Here is a 26592-nt window from a genome sequence, read left to right as displayed (position 1 = left end):
TTTATGGCCAGTCACTGTAGATCAGTATATACATTTTTTTTTAGGGGGGACAAATAAAAGGGTCTAAAAAGAATCTTTTTGCCGGTAAATCCACAAAAAGTGAGGAACTTAAAAGTTGTGTTTTTAGCAAATATTGACAGATTTGTTCTCAACATTAAGAATCTACACAAATCAATGTTGAGTGAGTGTTTGTTGTTATGTTAACCTATTTGGTTGTTCCATGGCAGGTTTCCGTACCACAGCATACGGGCCCGATGTTGGTATCGTCGTGCCCACCAGGACAAGGTGCGGTGGCAGTCACTGGCGTCCAGCCATGTTATGGCCTTCTCCCCGTGCCAAACCAGCACACTACCATGAGGTAGCACCTAAACACTGATACTAAAACATGCACACTTTCTTGTCTAGGCAACATCCCTAATATACAGTATGCAAATCTAGGGACAAAGGAAATGATATAGAAATAGTGCTGTCAAGCATTTTTTTTAAATAATTAAACTTTTTTCAAAGAAGGTTGTGATATTTACTTGAGTAAAATCTTGGAATTTATGTAGAATCATCCAATAGAATGTATATTTAGATTCACAGACTATTTTTTGTTTAGAAGTTTATGTACTATATTTTATGATTTATTGTGATATGGTATCAGACACAAATGCCATTTGTACTGTACCTGTAATGTACCGACCCCAGGCTAACTTGAATTTGCTAATCTCAAATGCAATTTACCTCATGCCAATTTGCACCTGTCATGCTATTTCTATTTTTTAATATATATACAGTATCTCAGTAGGGCTAGGTATCGATTCTGATTTCCTCAATCGATTCGATTTCGATTCACATGAGTTCAGTTCGATTTAGTTTTTTTTCCGATTTGATTCTATTCACTTCAATTCAATTTGATATTCATTATATAACATCAATTATTCTGAAATATCAAAGATATGATAAAAAAACTCCACAAACATTAAATTTTGCAGAGGCAGTAACTGGTTAAATTATTTCGTTTATTAATGAAAGTAGCACGTGTTATAATCATTTATGATTATACATAAACATTGATGTCAAAATTCATGTCAACAGTACATTTTAAGAGAATAATAAGATTTTTTTTTAAAATTGGCCTTTAAAATTCTATTTTCTCATGAATTTATGAGGAAAAAATAATTGATTCACGGTTTTATGAATCTCTTGGACTCAAAGAATTTTTTTTATTTATTTTTTTAACACAGCCCTATATTTCAGTGTTTTAGCAGTGGATATTTTGATTTCTTTGTAGTACAGTATTTTAAACTGCCTAACGTGCCATAATTGACAGAATTCTATGTTGAGTGTTTTCCTCATCCTTTGTTGCTTGCTGCTCAATGTGCCTTAATTGCCCGCCGGGGACAGTATTGACAAAATATAAATTAAATTCAGCCCAAAATAGTAAATTACCAATCATGAATGCATTTTCTGGTTCATCTTTTGATAGGCAAATTCACTTTGTCAAAATGTGCGCTTTGATTTATGTTCATTATTTCAAAACAAGTAGTTTTTTTCTGCTGTCAAAAAAATATTTGCAAGTGACTTTGCCCCTCGCATGTGAAGGGGCTTCTTATTTTTAGATGTACCGAGCCTAATGAGACAATCCCCAAAGCACCCTTGAGCACAGGTCTTGAAGATGTCATTACCTCAATACTTTTAAGTGTGCCGCGTCTTTGTGCTCCTGATGATTGCCGACTGAGAGCCCTTCCAATTGCTTTTTGGCCATTTCCCCCCTTGGCTGCGCTCTCGTGGAGTCGTGCGGCGCACCAGTCTCTCGTTATAACAGATTGATAGAACTAGTTCGCAGAAAGCAAACGGCGTAATTAGTTTCTGCCTCCACGGATCCAATCAGTCTGGAAATTGGCGATTGTAGCACCTCTGGGACCATCGCATGCCCGCTGTACAGTATCTGTGGCAAAACCAAAGACGACGAGGGACCCAGGCAGAGAAGCGCGCACACATTCTTGGATAGGTCACATTGTCATTGTTTCAGGTGTGAAACGAGGCTGTTTATAGCAGGACGGTCTGCGCCGGAATGATTTATGCGGCGGCATCGGAAGCGCGCGGCGGCGTCTCCCACAAGGGCCGCCTGTCCACCTGCAGTCTGTGTTTCGCCAGCTGTACACGAGTCCCCACAGGCAGGCTGCTTACAGAGCCCAGCGCCTGCTTTGCTGAGAGATTTACGTTCACTTTCAAATTTCAAAACGCCAGCTGTAGTGTTGAGCTCGCACAACTCCTCCTTATGGGTGCCAGGTTGCCTCAACACATTTACGACTTTTCCTCACCGCCATGAGATCAACTCTGTGGTTGACGTTTTAGAATTGATGAAGGCATATTTTAAATAAATATATCCCTCCTCATCACAAAACCAACATGTCAAGATTTCAGTTAAGTTTAAATGATGACGATGTTTACTGTTGATCTTTTTCCTTCCTTCGCAGTTCCACTGTGAGTTTCCTGCCCTCCCCAATGATGGAGCAGCTCAATTTCCCTCAGAACTCATCCTCCTGTGTTGGCCAGCAGAACGCAGGTCAGCTGACCAAGTGTCTGTTAATTCATATAGCACATTTGAGCTGTAAAAATCGCACTGTGGAAAAAAAAAAACAGCAGCCTATAGAATTTACCCAATAAATGTAGGGTAACAATTTGCTGCCACTTTAATTGGGTAAATATAAATTAATTATACAGTGTGGTTGAATGCCACATTAAATCAGTAATTATGAAATACTTAAATATGTTGTTTAGAGTTGACCTAACATTTCTGATTACATTCTACAACCAATTACTATTCTTAATTGCGTAAAATATAATCATAATTTCTTAGCACGCTACCTCTCAAAATGTGTTATGAATGATGAAAAAATTCTCACATTAACTCATTAACTGCCATTGACGGCTATAAATGTAAAAAATTCATTTTAACTATTTGTATTAGTTGAATTTTTTTTCCCACTTTTGTGGAAAACAGATTTTTTGATTGTACATTTAGTTTTGTACATCAAATTTGTGATTAATCGCGAGTTAACTAGTGAAGTCATGCGATTAAAAACTTTAATCGCCTGACGCCCCGAATTTTTAATAATATTTTCTTTCTTTTCTTTTCTTTTTTTATTCATTCACTGCCGTTGATGGCTATAAACGTCAAAAATTCATTTGAACTATTTCTATTAGTTTAACATTTTTTCCACTTTTGTTAACAAGAGTATGAAAACCTAGATTTTTTTCATTGTACATTTAGAACATATAGAATTTGTGATTAATTGTGAGTTAACTAATGAAGGCATGTGATTAATTACAATTAAAAACATTTAATCGCCTCTTGCCCCTAATTTTTAATTTAAAAAAAAAATATGAATTTATGGCAGTGAATGAGTTTATAAAGGAGAATGATATTATTTAATCATAATCACATTAGTTCAGAGTCTTCATGAGTGAGAATTAAAAAAATAAAAAATAAATATGTACGTGCGTAAATTCAAATACGTACTAATTACCTACATACTATCTCATGTGCGTACGTGTTTTAAACGTAACGCAGTCCCCGTAACTCCCCTGACCAAATATTATAGCGAGAACCTCCCTATCACTTGCATTTCGTACATGGCTGAGAAGTCATTGTTTGTGAGACTTACTACTGTCATGGTTTCATAAAATAAAATAAAATCTAAGTAAAAAATCAACGTTTATAATTGCGAATAAGTAAGAGTCATTGTACTTTGTAGACACGGTTTGTGCCATCAATTGCAGTGTACAAAATGGAGAGCACTGCTTGGCTAGAAAATGCAAATCGTTCCCCCACTGGGCCAAAGACTTCCGCTGGCCGATGACGTCACGCTACGGAAATGATGATGGAAATGATGACGCATGCACATATTGCGGTGCAGTTGGGTATTTTTGGCTCAAATTTTCTCTTATGTTTTATCGGTAACACTTTTGGTGGATTATATTGACCTCTCTCCAAAATCATTTTTTACAGTGTGCAAATTACTTTTAGTGCCATTGATGTACAATAAAGGAAGAAAAGTCTTATCAATATAAATGCATTTGATTTACTGTTTATATCCCCCTCACTGTGATCACTTTTCTCCCAAACTGCTTAATGTTTTTCTTCATAGTCATAATTTAGACGCATATAATGAAATCATCTAAGATGGGTTTGTATAATGTATGCGTGCCAGACACCAGATTCAATTGAAACGCTACATTATTTTACAATGCATGAAAAATGAGGAAGCGCTGGTGTTTCATTTCATGACCACGCTGTGGAAAGAAGCAATGGAAGCTCCCACTAAATCTGACTCTCTTCTGTTGAGAACACCCCCATAAAATCAACATCTTTATTTATCACATATCATTTGTAATAAAATACGGCTTCGCCAACAAGAACACACATTAAATGTGTTGATTAAAGCTGCGCATACTGTGGGTCAGCTTTAACATAAAGATGCTTGCATGTGGCCCACGGAGGCTCAGGTGCGTCGCTCTCCTTTCATAAGCCCCTTTATTATTCATGTGTGAATGTTTGAGGGGCCATCGTTTCAGTCCATCAGTAATGAGGTCAGTTGAAGGTCACGTGGCAGCCTCACCTCAAGCATCTCCGGTAAACACTTTTAATTGGCTCGTTCAGGGATGGGAATAATCTGGATCTTAAGTCTGTCATTTTCGTTGTCCTTTCTTATGGTTATTAATTGATTCATTCAAAAGAATATCAACATTGGCATTTGAAATGGGATTTTCATCCGTTGTTAAGTGTGTGTAAACAGAATTTTGGAAGTATGTGGTGCTTTTGATGTGGGACTAGCAGAAGGAGCATCCCCTTGTTTTAATTGCCCCCAACCCTCGTCCCCCCTCCTCCAGTCCCATCAGTCACATTCACGCAGCACAAACTAATTAGGTAATTGGATCTTCCGGATCATCGCAGAAGATTTAGCAGGAAGAGAACGACTCAATTATAGCCCCTATGGATGTGCCTTTATAATCGAGGCACTTAAAATCTAATTGCCGAGCAGCTAATAGTGCTGTTTTCACGAATGGGGTGTGTAGGTGAACCAAAGTGCTGGAAAAGAGCTTTTGAGCAAACATGCATTTGCACAAACAAATACACTCAGTCTGAATGCATTAATGAGGTTGTGTGATGGGCTGTGTTAATAAAAAATTGTAAACATTGTGCTGAAAATCTGCTTACCAGCCACACAGATTGAAATCGTATCACGACTGCTTGAACTGATTTTCTTTTTCTTTTTTTTCCACACACAAAGTTGTACCGACCGCCTGTTTTCCCCCTTGTTCCTTTTTAATCGCGTGCAGGGTTGTTGCCCGCGGCCCCCGGCAGCGGTATGATGATGCTGCAAATGGCAGCTCCCCCCTGCCAGCAGCCACAGGCGTCCTCCCCCTACCAACAGAAGCAAACCAGCAGCCACAAACACCTGGGGCCCGAGCACCAGCGCGCCCGCCGACCGACTGATCATCCGCCGCCACCTGACAACATGCAGGTACAAACGCGGCGTGAGTGCAACAGTAGCAGGGAAAAAAAGAATTCAGACATGAATAAAAAAAATTCCTATTTTGTTCTGATAAGGTGCTGAATTAAATTTGGATCAGTGAACCAGACTTTACCTTACCTTGTAACATAAATTGCATGGAGCTTCCAGGGCCATCAGCAATGTGTTAATCTAAATTCAAAACAAAGCAAGTAAAAAATTTCCCTAAAGTTTTCTACTGTAAGTAAAATTGGATGGAAAAATATTGTCAATCACTGAGGATTCGTGAAGGCGCATAGAGGTGAATCTAAACTGTTAAACAGTGATTTCAATTATTGGCGACGCCAGCACTCAGGATTCTGATGGCGTTGGACAGGTAATAATAATATATTATATAATAATAATAACCCACAAAGACTGGAAGCCGTGCAAGCAGCCAAGACACACACTTTGAAATGAAGGCAAAAGACTGTTGGAAATAAATGATTTAATTTCATTTAAGTTGTAAATGTGTACTATAGGTCAAAATGCTTCCAATAGTGTTTTGGCCAGCAGAGAAGGCCCTGACTGCACACTAATGAGTGATAGACACACACATGAATACAAAATATGTAATATTTGTTATATATTATGTGTATGATATACAGTATATGGTAACCATAAAATTTATTTAAGGAATCCGTTTTTGTCATATGAGGAAACTGAGTTAGCCTTGGGAACAAATTAAAGTTGTAAGTCAAGATGCTGTTTGTTTTTTTCCAAGCTCGGTGGAAATGAGAACATAAAAGCATTATGGAGTAATGTGGTACCTTAGAATAGTGTCGAGTGGCTGCTGTGCGGATGCAGTCACGCGTTAGAGAATAGTTTTGCAAAATCCACACAAGCAATTGTACGTTTTTCAATGAAAGTGTGTTGTGTTTTTCCCCGTCGTTGTTGACTGCGCCACCGATGTGTTGCCTGTAGAGCAGCCTGCCCTCGTCGTCCCCGGCGCTCACACCCTCGTCGGGACTGTCGGCCAGCATCAAGGGCCTCCCAACAGGCATCTCGTCCATCCCCGTCATGCGCCACCCGCACCAAGTGCAACTCCCTACAGCCTTCTGCCACAGTGGAACAGGTCAGCAAGTGACAAACGTGCCTGGAAAGGGCGTAACAATGTGCAATATTTTTGAAAGCCTATTAGGAGTTTTTTTTATCTTTCTGTGGTCATGAAGCAGGACAGAAAAGAGCATTTTTTTATGCCACTTTCAGCTGAAGGTTTCTGTCAAACATAAAACTACACAGCCTCTGCTCCCTTAACCCTAACATACAATGGGAAGCGCCATAGGCGCACGTTAGCAATTAGCTTTTCAACTATGTGGTGGTGGTGTCACCATTTAAGCAACAGATATATGTAGACAAATAACATAACAATACTAGTGTAATAAATACTACACAGGCATACAGTATATTCTTTATCCTCTGCAAAGAAGGTCTAATAATCCTGTCATGCCAAGCAGCTGTGAAGAGTTGAGCCTCCATCCATCCATTCGTCAACACAGCTTTGACTGTTCTATTCCACAAATGCATTATTAATCAGAATACGGTGTATAGATGAGTGAGTGTGAAAAGGAGCCTATTGTACATTTTCTTCTGCTTGCGCTCTGCCAAAATGCCATTTTGAGACAGACTGAGACTGAATAACTGAGTTATTGAACAGCATGCGCAAGCAGAAGAAAAAGTAGGTCATTGAGACATCTCAATCGTTACTTTCTTTTGTGTTCCTGTTAATGATACTGTATACTGTACATTACCACTCAAATGACTGAAGTATCAAAAGTATTGATATTTTGATGTGACAATCAATTTTAGAGCATTAAGATCAGTATCAGAGGTATCTCTTGATATTTACTTATGGATCCACACAAAATGATAATATCCTGCGCTGGTTAGAACGTGCAAACTCCCCACAGACAGGATGTGTTTAGAAACATTCACTCATTCCGTGCTCTGTAATCACTCCATAAGGATTTGTATAATATAGCGGACTATTAAGTTCACGCATCAGTCAAATGAAAAATCGTTTTCAAACACACCCGTTAATTTGCGTCAATGCACTCGCATAATTACAAGGTAGCAGATCCACGTCTAAATATTTATCTTCCGTAATAAATATTGAACAAATTAAGTATAATAATAATAATAATATGTTTTAAGTGTATTTCACAAAATGTATCTAAACAAATAACATGCACCAAAATACGACCAAGTGTTACGTATTACGCGTCCTATCGGCCATGTTCTATCAGCCATGTTAAATAGCAGGGGGGAAAGTAATGGGAATCGAACCCGGGTCGTCTAGTTGGACGACAAACGTTTATCTTACTGACAGTCCAGTAATGATCTTAGTGTCCATTTTTAGTGTTGACATGTATGTCAATTTGCCGTCACGGACTAATAGTTAAGATTAGGAAAAGACACAGTGAGGTTGTCCACCGTTAGAAAACATGTCATCAACACTAAAACAATCACTGGCCAAATAGCTCAGTCAGATAAACACCCGTCTTCCGACCGGACAGACCGGATTCGAGTCTTACTTTAGTATTTGTGCGCTATTTAACATGGCCGATAGAGGTCACTGAACTAAAATATGTAACACCTGGTCATAATTTGGCATCTTTTCAAAAACGACCTATGTGGTCATATTTATTGGAGGACTCTCATATTTTCCTTCTAATTATATTAAAGTTGTGAGTTTGTCCCATGCTGAAAGTCAAATAACATCCTGGAAGGAGAAAATCTTTTATGTATCAAGAAATATATTTGATTTTTGAGTGACCAGTAATGCTCACTACTTTTCAAGATCATGCTTTGTGAACACATTGAGGGCACTATATAGGAGATAATGTACTTGTGAACCCAGAATGACTGAAAAGTATGCGTGCTGGACACCAGCGCCACTTATTATTTTGCAATAAATATTTCTGGAAAAATATAACAAATGTATTACTCTAAAATACATTTGTGCAAATAAAGCTCTTCTTACATTTAATAAACCTTAAATAAATACTCCAACAGCCATAAAATATGGTGTTAAGGCCCAATTATTCTACAAAACATAATTACATTTTATTATATTTATGTTTTTCGTCATGCAAGTGAGGTCAAATGTGTAGTTTGACTGTCATCAACATGATTTTTATAATGTTGTGCATTGGACACAGGTAGTTGATGTGACTTATGAAAAGGCTGAAATGTGCTTTACACAAGCAAAGCAACAAACAGCAGTTAACATTCAGAAGCAAAGCACTAAAAAAATCAAGGACTCATCTGTCGAGGAAGGACGCATCTGTACTCGCTCGCGACTTCTAGCTATATTGTTGACATTGGGATTTTTAACTACATTGTTGCAATATGCCTGGCGGAAAAAGAGCTGACGAAATTGAGGAGATAAAATCTTCTCTTGCAAAACTCAAAGAAATGGTCACCGAAATACTTGAAATGAAAAAGAAAGAGACACAAGTAAAAAGATTGAAGCATTGTCACCTTGGAACAAAAAGTGGATGATTTGGAGCAGAATCTTCGTATCAACAATGTGACAGTTACAGGTATTCAGATTAAACCGCACCGCAGTTGATTCTGACCAAGTTTCAGCGAACGAGACTGTAAAACAGCAAGTGACAACTCAACTCAGAGATTTGGGATTAATTGTGGATCCAGCGCACATTTAGATGTGGTTTTGGCTTCCCAACTGGGGGGACATGACCACCGGCAGTTCTGATCAGGTTTGTTGACAGGAAGAAAAAGATTTCTCTTTTGAGAGAGCTACAAGCTTAAAGGTAAACATGTCTACGTCAATGAAAATCTCATAAGACGAAATGCTGACATTGCCAGAAGGGCGCCACAATTGAGAAAGAATGGATTTATCGAGAACACATGGACAAAAGACTGTCGGATCTTCATCCAAACAAAAAAAAGATCTTCTCAGAAGAAAATACGGATGGTGAAAAGACTGAAAGAATTGGCTTTTGAAAGACAATAACTGCTGTCAGTAACTCGCATCATTAAATTGTGGATTATGTCTTATCCAAATGAAATTATTGTAACATATTACTAATTAACCCAAAACTGGAGCTGTCATGATTTGAATCATGTAAATATAGCATATGACTACTTGCTGACATTGCCAAGGTTAACTACCTTTATAACTTTATACACCTGCATTGATAACATCTATTGCTGTTCCTGTCAGAATGTAAACTTAGAGTTGTCTGACTCTATTTCTGTTTGCACATGCAAGGCTGTCGTGATAAGGTTGTATTGTGGCTGCAATGTATCTGCTGTAAATAGTTGCAATGGGGTTGGTGAACATGATTCTGGGATGCGGCTAGCGGGGGCTACTCCGCCGGGTGGGCTGGCCTTGGTGAGCGCTCATCGGATGCTGCGAAGAAGCTACTGGTGAATGAGCATGTGCACGCCTTGGCTGCTCGCCTGGTTGGGTGGGCCTGTTGGTGGCGTCCGGGAACCGATTAACCAATTCCAAATGATTGGTACTAGCTGCAACTTACACACAGACATTACTCAAGATGAACTGAGCGAGGAGTATGCAGACTTAAGTCTGGCATTGATAACGATATGAATCAATGACTATCATAATCAATGTATATGACTGATGCGTATAGTAAGAATCGATGGGGACAGGTTACTAAAAAGCCATGACTTCTACCCGTCTTCTTTCGGATGTCAATGTTGCAAATAATATGATGTGATCGATGTCACTTGCAATAATGTGTCAGAGAGGGAAAAAATGAATAAAACAGAACAAAACCAACAAAGCAGAGAAAACAAAAGTAGTTTACAAAATATACTTTTAAAAAAATGACAATGTTAAAACATTAGACGGCAAACTTTAAAAACATCTAGCATAAAGAAATTTTCTGAGATGATTTCAATATGTTAAAAATACCTTAAATGTATAGCAACAAAGCAAAGTTTTTAACCTTCATTTAAAAGCATACACTCGGGGCTGACTACACTTCTGTTGCCATCTTATTCCATTTGTGTTCAGCATAACGGCTAAATGCAGCTTCACCATGTTTACTTTGAAGAGGGCCCAAATGCAAAATGTTGGAAAAGCTCACGTCATGTGGAATTGTTGTTGGCACGTGTAGGTGAAGCCCACTACTCTCTCCTGGGCCAACCTCTGCAGTACCAGCCGCTCATCCACACTGCACACATGGTGACCAAACATCAGGTAAAGGAATTTAATTATTTATTTTTTTCATTTTATTTTTTGGACTGTTTGAGCTGCACTGATAGTCGAACAGTTTTCCACAAATATCCCTTCACATGAACCCCTTTGTCGTCAGGGTCCAATGGGAGTTTGGCGTAGTGGTCATGGAAGGAAGGCCAGCAGGAAACCTTTACCTTCAGATCACAGTGTAGGTGAAGCAGGTAATATGAAAACCAGAGGGAGGCTTCAGTTGATTATTTTGGATTTCTCACAGACTTTGTTTTTCATTTTTTTTAATAATCAAGGACATGATACTCAAAACGGAAAACTAAACTTGCTCTACCTTTAACCAAAGAACAGCAAGATGTGAAAGCCCCAGTTTTGTCTTTCCTTGTGTCCAAATCAGCTGCCTGTGTACGTGTTGAAAAGGTACGTGCACATAAGCAGGTGAAATGACAACCAGGGCAGAATTCGCACCTGGCAGTAGAACCTGCAGCCCCCATGGATTTGCGCCAAATGAATTTGTGCTGATCATTTCAAATGACGTGTCATCTATATATATATTTTTCCACTTCCCAATGCATTTTGTACACTTTGTAGGTGTGCTTGTCAAAAATCTCGCTAGTGCAATCAAAGAAGCTGCCTGCTTGTGGCCCGGTGGGCTGCACATTAATGCTTGGAGAAGTGCAGATGCTTTTTTTTTTCTTTTTCCTATGCCTGTCATTTGTGCACTTTTTGAATACGTAATCAAGTCTTGCGATTGCTCATCCTGCGCGCATTTGAAGCTGACAGCGGCAGTTTCTTGAAGCCTCCCCTGGTGCATGTCTGCTGCTTCTCTCCATCCATGACAGTTGTTTTCTTTTCCAGCCGTCTTGCTGATTTTGTTGTGTGTGTGTGTGTGTCAGCAGTAAGCAGCCTTCAAGAGGGGACCAGCGAGACTGAAAGGGGTGAATTGACGCAGCGTCAACCCTGGCGGCGCTCGCTCTTCTCTACGTGTGCCGTTGCGCCCCCCCTGACACGAGACGTTACCACAACAGCGCGCAGGCCCCTTTGAAACCCAGAACTCACCCAGACTGATTTGTGTGAGTTTGGACCGTTTCAGCGCCTCACGTTCCAGACTGGCCAAACCCAAATCAGTATCATTGTTTGAAGAGTGAATGTTTTGTTTTATTGTTGGTTTTCAATGCAGTGATCGGGTCTGTGCAGGTTAGAGATTGAGCACTGTGTTGTTTGTAAAGCATATTTTGACTTCATCTCAACGTAAGACCTTTTCCTATGCATAAGGTGTTCGCTGTTCACAGTTGCAAAGTTTCTGTGGGATTTATCCACCAATTTGAAAGTTAGCTGTACTTTTTTTTTTCTATGAGCAGGTTTATTAGTATTACAGAGTCATGTCAAGCCAAATTCAACAACTTGTGAAAAATAAGATTTAACACTCGTGATTGGCACAATGTGAGCCCAAACAATCAACATTAGGTGTATGTCCTACTTCAAGTTGGTGTTCACATTTGCACTGAAGTGATGAACAAGATCTGATTGGTGTTGAATGGCTTTAACTTAGTTTTTTTATTTTATTGATAACCTTTGTTGCACTCGACCAGGCCACTTTGATTGTTTTAATAAAGTTCAAATTATTATGCACACGGAAAATGCCAAAATGCAAGCATTTTTTTTGTACCCGGCTTTTTTGTGGAGAAGGGTAGGAAAGATTCTTCTGTGCGACTCACGGGAGTGACTATTGTGTGTTGTGTGGTTGTTTAAACTAATAAACGTTTTCACTACAAAAGTTGAAACTTTATTTTTTCCTAATTGTATGAACTGAACTTCTATTGAGATTCCTATTTGATGAATGCACAGAACCTCTAATTACACTGAAAAATGACTACATGAGCTAATGATGGTGTGCACAAAATGGTTTTGTATAAACAATACATCAAGTAATTGCTCCCCATACAGATAATGCTTAGATACTCCTCAGAGCGAATATTTTTGAATACATTAAAGTGATAAAGAGGAAAATGCCTTTAGTTGTCTACAGAGTTCCCTGCTGTACTCATCAATTCATTCCCACTGGTGCGTCTGAATAGAATACCAGCTCTTCTTTATTGTTATTCAATTGAAATTGCTATCTGCGCAGCACAATGTAGCATTCACGTGTAGTCATGGTGCAACAGTACATTTCCTAGACTAATTGGTACTCAGGGGAACAATTTGGAGGATATGCTCTGAGAGGCTGGGGAATATTTACTGTATTTATAATTTATATTTACATGCCGCACAACTTGGCCGTAGACATAACAAGCAGAGCAACACTATACTAGTATAGATAATGAGCTACGGTTTGTTTTTTTTCTTCTTTTTTTTTGGAGCTCAGTATTGTTCATTCGGTAGTCTTATCGATTCATCATGTCAACATTTCGGGTTTGTCTAACAAAACAAAAAAACACAAATCATTGTCACTCAATCATTTGTAGAACTTGTAATGTCATCCAAATGCTTGGGGAGGCAACCTTCAATATCTCATTACACAAGAATACAGGAACGAATTGTAAGAGACTTGCCATGCCGGCCTTGGTTTTCGTCTTTCTTACGCGCACACACCGTTTTTGGCCACCAGGTAGCGCAATTGTACTGCTAAATAACTTCAACACGCTCACGGTTTTGTAAGCATCGTGTTTTTTGTGTGTGTGTGTGTGTGTGTTTTTTTTTTTTAATTAATTTTGTTTGGTTGTCTTTGATTTTCACATTTGAAGTCATGGCACGATGCTTCGCGATAGTGTGTTTCATCATCTTATGTCTCTTCATGGCATTTTCATGTGGTGTCTCTCTCCACCTTTCTGTTGGTGGTGGTGGTGATGGTATTAAATGGTCTTCTCATGAGCTAATCTAAGTTAGTGTGAGTTCCAATTTTACAAGTTCATTTTGTTTGCTTTTACAGACTTAAATTAAATGAAACGCTACACGTGAATATAGAATAGCTAGAAGCAAATTAATGTAAAATCATTTGCCTATTTTATATTGTGTAGCTTTCCAGGTTTTAATTGACTTGCTTACATTCCTCATTAAACTTAATTCAATTTGTCCTGTTTTCATTCATGTTTAATGTGAAATTGACGATCATTTGGAGTAGAACACATATAGATTGCTGACCTGCATGGGTCGGTTTTTATGATGTGGTGCTCTTTGTGGCATTCAAGTCATAACTCATGAGTGCGCGTAGTTTTATTGACGCTGACAGCAATGCATTTCGCATCTTTGACGTTATACTTTTTGTTTTACTCGCAATAAATCTGTTGTTAAATGAATACCTCTATGACAGTGCCCTTCAAAAGTGTTGTTAATACATGACATTATTACATTTTTATTTGAGTCAATACTCTATGTGTGCTGTCAACAAAAAAGAAATTAGACCTCCTGTATGTACACCCGATTAAAGAAACGTATACATTTAAGCAGTAGGTGGCAGTGTGAGGCCTCTTTTTATTGCCTTAAATTACTGCTGTTACATTAATAGTAATAGGGCCTGTCCTTTTTATGCATCTTCCACCAAGTAATTGAATAATGTAGAAAGAAGCCCACTGCCATCACACACGCACACACACAGGTTTGTTTTACTATCTTTGTGGGGCCATCTCATTGACATAAGGCATTTCCTAGCCGCTTCCCCTAACCCCAACCATCAAAAATGATTGCCTACCCCTATTCCTTACCCTAACCTCAACCATAACCCAATTCAAACCTAAACTCTAAAACCAAGTCTTGACCCTCAAAAAAAGGTCTAAACTTGTGGGGGCCGGCAAAATGGCCCCAAATGGACGGGTGGGTCCCACAACTCTGTGTAATCCCAGAATGTTGGGCCCACTATGTAACAAAAACAAGACCAAACACACACACGCACGCACTCACTGAGTATGACCGGTTTCCATGACAACATAGTGGAAGAGGTTGCAGTGGCAAGGAGAAGCTCTAAGTACACCGAAAACATCCAGGAGACGGGAGAGTCCCTTTTTTCGCAGAAGCGTTCATGAGAGACACTCGAGGCTTTGTGTGGCGCTCGGGGAGAGACAATGGATCCCCTGGAGCACTGAAACTTCCCCAAAGAAATGTTTTTTATTTATTTATTTATTTACAGTATTTGTATTCTATTCTATTCTTGTGACAGGTACAATCGCAGCTAGCTGCCTGTGTGACTCGATATGAGGCTGAGGGGTGGCACAGTAATGAGGAGGTCAACAAGTTGAGAGCCCCAAATGCTGCTCCTCCATCACACCTCTTCCATTCACCCTCATTATGCAGCAAATGTAATTGCTCTTTCTGAATAGATTATAGCATACAACAGTGCCTCTCTCGAGGGTGTATGATCCCCGGAAGCAGCAGACCACATTTATATTCTCCATTTTATAATGCGTATGATATTAAAGGAGAGAAATTGTGTTTTTCTTTTCTTTTTTTTTTGCTCTATTGCGGAACCAATAACAAGTACGGCTTTTGTTACACTTGAAGCAAGGTGGAGAGCAGAGTATGGAAAAAAGCTAGCACACCTAAAGACAATAAAATCTTGTTCACTCGGGCACCAATTTTCAATAAATGTGTGAATCTGTCACATTGTCAATGCCAGCCCAACCGTTGACAACCTCACCAAGTAGTCAAGTGCACTTATCAGAAGCTAATGCCGTTAGCTAATGCTAGTCTGTTTGCTCTGTTTCTCTTTTGGCTTTGACATGTTTCAGTCAGTGTAGTGAGAGACTGCTGAAAGTGCATGGACGGTCATTCCCCATCTTGACTGGTAAGTCATGGGTGGGAAAAAAAACAAACTGTGAGGGCAGTGTTATCAACATCAGACATCAGACACATTTTCAGATATAGGCTGGCAGGCAAGGCAGCTTTAAAAACAAACAAACACTGAATTTGGTGCAGGATTTCACTCTTGATTGGATGGGCGAGCATCTTGGACAGCCAACTATTTGCATAATGTACAAGCAAATAAATAGGTCAAATTTCCATCATGCGTCCCCTTCAAAGCATCATGCAGAAATTCTGACCTCCTTTCTCCAAAGCAGTCACTCTTAAGCTTATTGGAAGTACTGAACCGCACCACTTTCATATGTGCATTCACCAAATCCATTTTTACTAAAAAATAAAATAAGATGATTTATTTATTTATTTCAAATTCAAGACATAAGTGTAGGGTTGATTGGGGAGAGTACCTTTTTCATCTAATATGGCTCTCTTCACCTTGAATCAGTGGCATAATATCATGCTGAGCCCCTTGGCATAAATTGCTTGATATAGTATAGAGATTACAATAACAAGGAAATCACACGATTTACCATCACAACAGCCACAAGTCGACTACTGAGCGCACCAAATTTCCTGCGGCACAGACAGGCCAAGCAGTTTAGCATGATCACCTTAAGCCGATGATGGCCAAAGTGGGGCGTGTCATCACGAATCATATGAGTCAGGTGTGTCGTGACCTCCGCCAAACCCCTGACGCTCAATTCACACTGACTGCGGAACGGTCCCGTTTTCCGTACGGCCGCCGAACGGACTGCAATTCACACCGCGTGCGTTGCGTTAGCTGTCCGTGTCCAGAAATCTGCCAGACCACGAGATCACGAGGGTTCACGCTGGAGAGTTGAGTTCACGCGATAACAACCGTGTATATAGAGTCCTAGTTGTAAACAATAGCCACACTTGCATCGATATGCTTTTAGATATTATTTCTGTGACTTCTACTGTGGCTCTTCTACCATCGGTAAGTACGCTTTGTGTTTAAATAGTGTTATTTTGTCATGTTTAATTTAATCTGAGCTCGCTTTCATGTCTTCAATGTCCGACTATGTAGTTTGCTAGCTTCCCTCCCCTCAAAAATTAGTTCGCAAACAATTTGATTTTAAAATATACCGTATCTACCTTGATGGCAACGCTTGACTTCCTGTCTGGCTCGTGTAATTTCTTCAGCTTCATGAAAATGCGACATCCGGAAAAAATAAAACGCTTGCGGAAACCTTCCGCAGCGGCGCATCCCTTCCGCACCGCATACGCACTAGGGGTGGGAATCTTTGAATGTCTCACGATTCGATTCCGATTTTTGGGTCTGCGATCCGATTCAGAATCGATTAAGAACGTTTTTTATTCAAAATGATTTGATTGACAATGATTTTTCTTCAATCTATAGATGTGCAAGGAATTGTAATGATCTACTCCAGTCTGACTCGCTAATGCTAATTAGCGCGCTACTCGCTGCACTTTTATCACTCAAAAGAATGGCTCCACGCTTTTTATTTTATTTTTTTATTCGAATAACTTGATTGTCACTTTTTCCTTCTACTCTCTGATGTGGCTACAACTTAACAGTGTATTAGACCGCATGGGACCACACTGCCCCTCAGTGGTACAACATGAACAGCGCTCTAAATTACTAGCTATCACAGAGGTATAAAGAGAAGTTAACAATAGTATAACTCAAATTAAGTAAACCTCGCCCTGTTAGGTTGCATGCCAGGGAAAAGGAAGGTGGTTTCAGAGCAGTGTGTTACATACTGCTGGAATTAATAAGCACAGCATGTGTGTTGGCAGGCTACATAAGAAACACATCCTAAAACGCGTGCTGGTGTTGCATTTACAGTGTATCAGCAATCATGCAAGAACTCATAATGTAGGTTGTGAAACACTTTTCCATGACTGCTTGTTTTGTACTGAACTGACTGTCCGTAAGTGCAATGCCCCTGACACGAATCAAAAGGACATACTTGACTATGTCACATTTGGCTTGTGACAGTTTAGCTCTGCTGTTTCTCCTCCATCTTGCATGTAGGTTGTTTGTTTTGTTGAAACAATGCTGTTAATGTTTTCATTTAGTGTAATTGCAAGGATTCCTTTTGTAGTCATTTGTGTCATCTAAAATTCATTTGAAAATGATATACACGGAAATAATCATCAATTGGCAGATGTTTTTTTTTTTGATTCAGTGCTTGTATGGGATCTCATGACATTTTCATAGACTGGCTTACTAGACAGGATGAGCATCAAAATTTACATGCCGTACTTAACTTATTTTTAAACTGACCACTGTATAACGAAATTCATGCACACGGATGCATTTTGAGCATTGTTTATCTTCCTGTCAAGATCAGAACGTAAGTGATGTCGACAGGACAGGCGTCTGGAGGTGGCGCCTTCTTTCATTCCTTTCCAAAAAGCACGGCATCTGTCTATCTCCAAAAACCACTAATGCCCCAAGACGCGCATGCTAGCATGCCTCCAAGAGAACCGCGCAATGATTTGATTAGCCAGGCTAAAGTCTTTAACGTCTCCTGGAAATGTCAGCCAAATCATCAAAGCGGCCGCCCCCCTTCATAAAGCCTTGATGAAACGCATTCTCAGCATTCTGTTGCCCGCTCACAGGCACAATGTCTCCATCTGCGCAGCATTACCACTTTTATGGCGCTTCCATAAGTGGAGACAGACCCCAAACAAGAGACAAGTGACATTTCCTCCTCCGAGCCTTGGCTGCAGTTGCAGGCATTTCTTGGATACTCACGTGCACATAACATGCTGTTGCGCATTCCCACTTCAACAACGTGGTGCATGCAATCTTAGTATTACTGGTCATTGGAGTATAAATCATCTATATATTGTAAATGCATATGTGAGACTTTTTTTTTTTTACACTGAGATAAGTAAAATATTTGCATCAGATGCTTCCAAGCTTGTACATGCTAATGTGCAATCACAGGTTCAGTAGAATATAATCATGGGCCTTTACAAAGACAATCTAGCTGCTAATGCTAAAGCTATTAGCAGGGTTGGGAGGGTTACTTTTAAAATGTAATCCATTACAGTTAAAAGTTACCTGCTAAAAAATGTAGTTAGTAACGTAATCCAAGTACCATAATATTAAAGTAATGTAACTGGATTACTTTTGGATTACTCCAATATTGAGTATGCTCATGAAGACAAAATAAAAATAAATACCACCACAATATATAATCTATACAATGTGCCCCTGCTATTTGTGGGTGATAGGGACCCGGGCAGCCTACAAATAGCAAAAATCCTTGTTTAATTAAAAAGCATGTAGGCTATTGATTGATTGATTGAGTGATTGAAGGCCATATGCTGTTTTCGAACTGTCACTGAAAGCAACCACACTTCACAGTTTGATAGATAGATAGATAGATAGATAGATAGATAGATAGATAGATAGATAGATAGATAGATAGATAGATAGATAGATAGATAGATAGATAGATAGATAGATAGATAGTCATCCAATGAGGATGACGATGTGTGACATCAACTGCAAAATGAACTTTTATCCCAGTCATAAGTTTAGCCGTGTATATGTTGTGTATGATGTTTAAATAGTGAATTGGTGGGAGTATAATTTGTTTGGAAGGTGTAACTGGCATTACGGTTGTAGGCTAGCGGGCTAGCTAGCAAGAAGCTACAGCGCGTAGCATGCCGCTGGACTCTCAGCTCAAATTTTCAGTCCCAGTAAATTCCAGTGAATACCGGTCGCCATTTCCTCCTCTCGTCCGTGAAGTTTTTCAAACTGCCCGCATGTGGAGGGCGCTTGTCTCCACCTCCCCGGCATCTAGCAACGGTCCTCTCTCTCTCTCTCTCTCTCTCTCTCTCTCTCTCTCTCTCTCTCGCCCTCTTTCGCGCTCTCTCTCATAGTAGAAATTGTAATCCCTCGAAGTAATCCACATGTTTAATAAATGTACCTGTAATCTGATTACATGTTTTTTCCTGCAACTGTAATGGAATACAGTTAAAAAAAAATTGCAATCTGATTACGTAACATGTATTCCGTTACTCCCCAAGCCTGGCTATTAGTTTGACGACATTTGTACTATTGCAGTACGTTATTGTGCCATACTGAAAACAGTTTGTCATAATTTGCTAAGGCCGATACTGATATGCTGCCACGGAAAATTTCCGTTAATTTCATGCAATTTTAAGGAAACATGCTCTATTTATAAAGAGGTATTTCTTTAAAAATACCTGTCATTGTTTCTTAGGGGGGAATTGTATGCATCAAAAGTGCTAGTGATATTGGTACTTGGCATTAGTATCAGTGACTACTCAAGAGTTGAGTACTCACTCCTACTGGTTAAAGTCTGAAAAAAAGTGCTATCAAACATCTCTAATAAATCATAAGTGAGAGGTAGGAACCTATTTTACAAACGTCACATCCCAAGAGCTGGCATGACATGCTTTCCTCCTTATTCTCTTTTTGGGTGTTACTTTGATTTAAAGTATATGCCAATTCAATTAGGATAGTGTGATTTCATCGCCTAACTTGCGAAATTGAGAGAGAGAAAACCCCCACAGTGGTACCTTTTTGGGAATCCACACCCAAAATCATATTATCAAAAGTTTATAAGAAGTTGTAATGGTATGTTTTGTCATTGAACAGACAGAATCACAGACATTCATTATCCCTGCGATCGCATTGACAGATATGATTATTGTCCCTGCATGTGGTTCATACAGAGATGCTAATGAAGACATTGTTTCATGCGCCATTAACTGCCGAAATCACACACTCAAACCTCCCTGAAGAATCAGGTCATCCCTGGAATGATTCATCGTTCAGCCTATTAAACAGACGCACACGCACGCACGCACTCACATACACACACACACACATGAACACATTCTGCGTGCCTCATTACATCAGTGTGTATTCACGCCTGAACAGAGCAAATGACTGATGGGAAGCAACTGGCACACTTACTGTACTTGAACGCGTCATTGCCTTTCTCCTCTATGTGGCGCCGTGCCCTCACCGCCCTTTAGTACATTGAGCTGAGGATATGAAGCTAATGGTTCATTAAAAGAAAATGTCATGCGTTAGTAAGCTAGGAGAGGAGAAAAAAAAATGAGGGTGGGGGTCTCTTGTATGCGCCACAAACCTCTGACAGAGCCTTACAATTGTAAAGCCCAGCTTTGATAAGTTAAGCACATAATTTTAACATCTTGACCAGTTTTAAAATGTAAGAGACCTCCACACAAGACGAGGGGGGAAATGCTGTGTGCTTAATGTTCTTACAGTGTGTTGTGTACTCGAGATTATCAAAACTATCTATTGCAGTACCAAGTCTGACCTGTGGAGGCAGCATGGTGCGACAGAGTGTCCAGACTAGTGGAAAATACAAAGAAGAAAGCGTAGCAGTGGGAGAAGAAATATAAGAAGCTAACCGTTAGCTTCTCTGGTATTTCGCTTGCAATGGTTGTCTTATCTATTGTGGTGAATGACTTGCAATGAAACACATTGTACAAACACTCAACACAAAATGATGCTTCTTTATTTTGTGTCTGGAAACAGTAACATCTTCAGCAAGGTTCCAGATTGGCTATGGTTCCATTCACCATCGGCGAGTCCGTGGCTCAGGCGAACTCGGTGTTAAAAAAGCAAAGATTTGCCAGAGTAAAATAATAATAATAATAATAATAATAATAATAATAATAATAATAATAATAATAATAATAATAATAATAATAATAATGATTGTTTGTTTGAATATCCGTTCTTAAAACATTTGGATTTTTTAGCGATCTTCGTACGTCTCACATCCACAACCATCCACATTCCATCCAGGTCATCGACGAAAACTAATCAACCACTTGTGGGGAGGATTCTTCCTGCCGCTTAAATCTACTGAGCCTTGTCGTCATACCTTTGTCCTGAATGAACAATATGAGGACAATATGCCATTAAGTTGAAAGGAAGTGAACAGTTGTTCCTCATTAATAAAAACAAAGAGATGAATTGAGTCTGTCTGGTCTATGAAGGATTATTTCTGCCTTGCTATCTTTCATCAATTGCTGTCGCCAAGCAACCTTGAAACTGCAGCTGCACGATTACAGTCGCAGTGTGTGGGGGTGCGGTTGGAAACTGATGCTGCTGCTCAACAGAATCCAAATAAACACAAAGCATAGCGGTAATCCTTTTCATTCATACGTAGTACAGATCAAGAGGGATTAAATGTACCATTCAATAAAATGGCTTGAAACTGCCTGCGGGTTAGCAGCACTAACGTAGCCCTGACCTTCGTCGTTACCCGTTAACTCTATTAAGACATGTCTTCCCCTTCCTTTTAAATGACTTCTATCAGTCACCTCCAACTATTAAGACTGTGTCACTCTAGTTTTCAGGAAAATATATTATTTACAGTCAGCTCTTGATTTTAGTCAGTGATGTGAAAACCGTTGAGGGAATCCTGTGTGTGCGTGCGTGTAAGCGTGGCCCAGCTGTAAATGTCAGTGCCTCTGTGATTGAATGCATGTCGACAAGACATAACTCAGGGGCAACAGACCCACTGACCTAGACTCGTCGCTCACCTCAAGCCATGGGCTGAAATCATGTCAGAGTTGGCTTGAATTTATTTGTTACTCATTCTTGATTCTTTTTTATTACAGCATTTTGGAAGATCTTGCAGGCACGGAGATTTAAGTGTGCCACTGTTAAATGCTATCACTGATAGTTCATCATTGGGAAGTACAGTATTGCGATGTGTTTTTTGGTTAGGAGTAGTGGCATTATTTAGGGAGAGGCCTACTAATATTTTTATCACAATAAAAGAAATGTAAACCGAGGAATACCAATTTTGCTGAGGATCAAGACAAAGATGCAGAAACAAGAGTTCATTTTTAATGTTTGCCTCAAGCAATATCCCACTTGCATTGCAACCAAATGCTGCAGTGACCAAAGACATCCATCAGGTGAAGCTGCACCTTGCACATCTAATATGTCAAACGAACGTGCTTAGGAATGCCTATCCTGTCTTTGTGAAAGTGAACAGAAATAAATGTCTTCTGTGGATGCTTCACTCACAGTGACGTATTTTATTATACATGAAAGATAGTGTCGAGAGTCCCCGTCGAGATTTTCTATTGATGCCCTGTCAAGGTTACCCGAAGATCATCTCTGAATGTGATGCATCAAAATACTTTCATTTCGACTACCAGTATATCCATGCTCTGTGATTCTTTGCTTTCCATGGTAGAAAATTTTACATGTACAAAGTATAGATAGATAGACAGATAGATAGATAGATAGATAGATAGATAGATAGATAGATAGATAGATAGATAGATAGATAGATAGATAGATAGATAGATAGATAGAGAGATGGATGGATGGATGGATGGATGGATGGATGGATGGATGGATAGATAGATAGATAGATAGATAGATAGATAGATAGATAGATAGATAGATAGATAGATAGATAGATAGATAGATAGATAGATAGATTATGTGTGACATCAAGTGCAAAATTAACTTTTATCCCAGTCACAAGTTTAGCCGTGTATATGTTGTGTATGATGTTTAAATAGTGAATTTATGGGAGGAAGATTTATTTGGAAGGTGAAACTCACATTATAATTGTAGGCTAGCGGGCTAGCTAGCAAGAAGTTACAGTGCGTAGCATGCCGCTGGACTCTCAGCTCAAACTTTCGCTCCGAGTAAGTTTCAGTTAGATTTGAAGGGTCCCACCGATGTCAATCTATCACTTTTCCATCTCCACTTTCAATAGAGTTTTGGGCCGGGCTGTTTTGACCACAGCGCTACCTTCCACTCCTCTTTCAAGGACAGTCCATGTTCTTCAGAGCGGTCACATTTTTGCCAGTTTTCCTCCTTCTTCTATGCCGCTAGCCCACTCTCATGATTGTTTGCAAAGTTTCTTGTTTCCGGTTTTGTTAGAGCTCATCTATTGGTTGTTGGTTGTGCCACGTCGCCGCAAAGACAGAAAGACATTGATATTGTCGAGCGACCAAGACTAGGAAAAGACTCATCGAAAACAGCTGAGATTACCATTTTGTTCTGAATGAGCGAGATGACGGGAGCGTGCTGTGACTCCAGTAAAACTCAAAACATCCTTGTGACTTTCAGTTTTTCCTGTGAGACTGAAAATTGTTGGGTGTAAGCCCAGCATAAACCAGATACTATGGATCTTTTGAAGACACTTAACCTTTCTCAGACACTCTTCAAAGTTGACTCCTATATTTGCAGAGGTGGGCAAAACCGCCGTTACATCGGCCCGTCATTGACGAATAACCACCAGGTTGGTGAGTGCTTTATGACGTGAAGCCAAGAAAAAAAATACACGGACTGAGAAGGAACGTCTATTGCGACCCAGATTGACCGACGTAAATCTGCTTCAGTCCATGTATTTTTTCGAGGCTTCAACTTCAACATTACTTATTGAGAACAACTCTAGAAGGGAGCATTTGAAGCATGTTACTGCTGACCACAGTCTCTTCTGTGAGTGAAAATTACTTTGTGGGATGGGGCCAAACTCCTGTGCTCCTCGGTGATAAGCAAGGAGGAAAGAAGAAGTAGGAAAATTACGATTGCCTGTCACTCAAGCTGAATACGTGCAGGTGCAAGGCCGAGTTATCTAACAATTTGTCGAGTTAATCTAACTCTAGGTGATCAACTACTCTGGACACCATTTAACTCTGAAAATGTTACAATTACACTTAGAGGAGTTAAAATTAACTCCTTCAAATTTAACTCTGGAATTTTAACTCTCCAATTTGAGTTGAATGCTGTCATGTTCTAGGTATGCGTTACCCTAACGACCCGAAGTTACGCCGTTGGACCCAAAACGTATGTCCTAGGCCTGGACTGGCACATGAAAATCAGCCCTGGCATTTTAATCTATGCTGGGCCCTCAGGCCCGGCCAGACCTGAGCTCCCCTGGTTACCACATACTGTTGCTCTGCCACTGATGATGATTGGTTCAGGTTGCTATCAAGATTGCAAATGTATTAATGGGCTGCTTTCATAAATTGTGGGCTTTTGGGGTAAAATGGAGGAAAATAATTAAATAGCACTGCATTGCCCCCAAAAGACGCCGGCCCACGAGGCATCTGCCCTTTATGCCAGATGGCTATGTGCATTCAAGCAGGGGTCATCAACATACAGCGTGCCACCACAGACCACATGAGTAACCTGCGGACATGTTTGAAAAATAGCCCACCATTTTTGTAGTAGTTTTGTAGCCTAAAATACAAAAATTTAGCTGCGTTTGAATTTTAGTTGTTGGTCTTTTTGAAATTGTACTTGCATTAGTTACATTTGGAAATGAAAATATTTACAAAATAAATTAGCAAAATTCAGAGGTCAGTACAGTATTGCAGCACATTCCCAAACCAATGGCTTTGTGGAGACAAGCTTGTGGGAATAACGGCAATGAGGTGATGATTTACACTGCAACGAATTGACTGTAGAATTTACAGGAAATAACTTGAAAAAAGTTACCAGCTAATTTTTGTAAAATCTCAGTACATTAATGTATTTATAAAGTATTTACTGTATATAAATTACAGCAACTTACTGTATTTTACTTTTACAGCAATTCACTGTAATCTAGTTTACAACTGTTTCTTGTATTCTACATAATGTAAATTCCTGTAAATACATAATATAGTAAATCGTTGTAAAATCCATCCATCCATTTTCTTAACCGCTTATTCCTCAAAAGGAGCCTTTTCCAGCTGGCTTTGGGCAGTAGGCGGGGTACGCCCTGAACAGGCTGCCAGCCAATTGCAGGGCACACAAAAACGAACAACCATCCACACTCACAATCACACTTAGGGACAACTTAAGTGCTCAATTAACTGGCCATGCATGTCTTTGTAATGTGGGAGGAGACCGGAGCACCCGGACAAAACCCGCACAGGCACGGGGAGAACATACAAACCTCACCCAGGATCTATCTCACGCCCTCAGCACTGGGAGGCGGACGTGCAAACCAGTCAGCGACCACGCTGCCCTTGTTGTAAAATCAATCCTCGTTCTGCAGCCGAGTGCATAAATGAATGTTAGCTGTAATGTTGCCTGTTTATCGAAGAAATGCGATGTGAAGACGATGCAGACTGCCCTTGCGCTAAAATATAACTCTTGTCCTTGCTCCGGTGACAATACAGGGTCCGCTATTTGCTCTCCTATAGAGATACCCGCCAAAATCCAACAATCTTTACAGGCACACACATATGTACGTGCCAAAACATAGTTGCTGTAAAATATACAGTATTTTACCGCTAATTATACAGCAAATTACTTTGTTTTTAGCCATACTGTACTTTGTTTTAACCCATAATGCATTGCTGTTTACAATTAAATACTGTACTGTAAAATTAAAAAACAAGAAAATGCTGTATTTTTTTACTGTAGATTTTACAGAAATTTGTTGCAGTGTAACCCTGAATAATTCAAACACGTTTTCAGATGTTTGTATTAAACTAGTAGCCCTTCGCATGAAACAGTACCATAAATAAAGGATTTTGAAAAGAAGGGTGATTTAGAGTTTTCATTTAGCGTCCATATTTTTGGAATGTGGGAGGAAGTTGCAGAACCCAGAGAAAATCAATGCAAGCAAGGGGAGAACATACAAACTCCATCCTAGAAGACCAGTTGAGAATCAATCCCCGAACCTCAGAACTGTGACACAGATGCCTTCTCCATTGTTCTGCACAATGTATGGTATCAAATGTAGAGGCAATGACAAGCAAATGACAAATCTCCTTTTTTTGTGTTTATTATTCAAAATATGATTTGAAATAAGTAAATGTGTTCCATATGTAAATGCGAATGAAGCCAATCTGCATATTGTCACTTATATGGTCCAAATAAGAGAGACTGCAACAACGGAGATGAGCACAAAACAGTGCTGTCACCCAGGTGGTGAAGCTCTACAATCTCTTGCATCAGATAGAATTTAAATGAGGCCAAATGCACATGTGGTTCAGAAATGGCAGCCAGAGAGGGTAAAATCCCCCCGTCCCCCACTCTCCTGGCAGTGTTTTGTCCTGCAGGCACAGTTTCCACACAACAGACGGGACTCTTGCCTCACA

At 39.6% G+C, this 26592-nt stretch overlaps 1 protein-coding gene across 10 annotated transcripts in view; it reads left to right on the top strand.

Moving 5' to 3' along the window:
* The window catches only part of LOC144038238 (R3H domain-containing protein 1-like), a 50026-nt gene extending 37527 nt beyond the window's left edge, over positions 1-12499 (top strand). For 5 of the 10 annotated variants that reach the window (XM_077550561.1, XM_077550580.1, XM_077550571.1 and 2 more), the window contains 7 exons: positions 228-358; positions 2466-2554; positions 5332-5516; positions 6468-6618; positions 10652-10734; positions 10850-10934; positions 11619-12499. In XM_077550561.1, coding sequence (XP_077406687.1) covers positions 228-358; positions 2466-2554; positions 5332-5516; positions 6468-6618; positions 10652-10734; positions 10850-10934; positions 11619-11767 — 873 coding nt within the window. In that variant the 3' untranslated portion in view covers positions 11768-12499. Of the gene's footprint in view, positions 1-227; positions 359-2465; positions 2555-5331; positions 5517-6467; positions 6619-10651; positions 10735-10849; positions 10935-11119; positions 11143-11618 lie in introns of those variants that run through there. The other 5 variants (XM_077550617.1, XM_077550607.1, XM_077550589.1 and 2 more) reach the window with 5 other exon arrangements.
* The last annotated feature ends 14093 nt before the right edge of the window (positions 12500-26592 follow it).

This window comes from Vanacampus margaritifer, chromosome 1, assembly GCF_051991255.1.
Source record: "Vanacampus margaritifer isolate UIUO_Vmar chromosome 1, RoL_Vmar_1.0, whole genome shotgun sequence".
NCBI classification, from domain to species: domain Eukaryota; kingdom Metazoa; phylum Chordata; class Actinopteri; order Syngnathiformes; family Syngnathidae; genus Vanacampus; species Vanacampus margaritifer.
The sequence above is the reverse complement of the archived record's forward strand: the minus strand, read 5'-3'. Positions and strand labels throughout refer to the sequence as shown.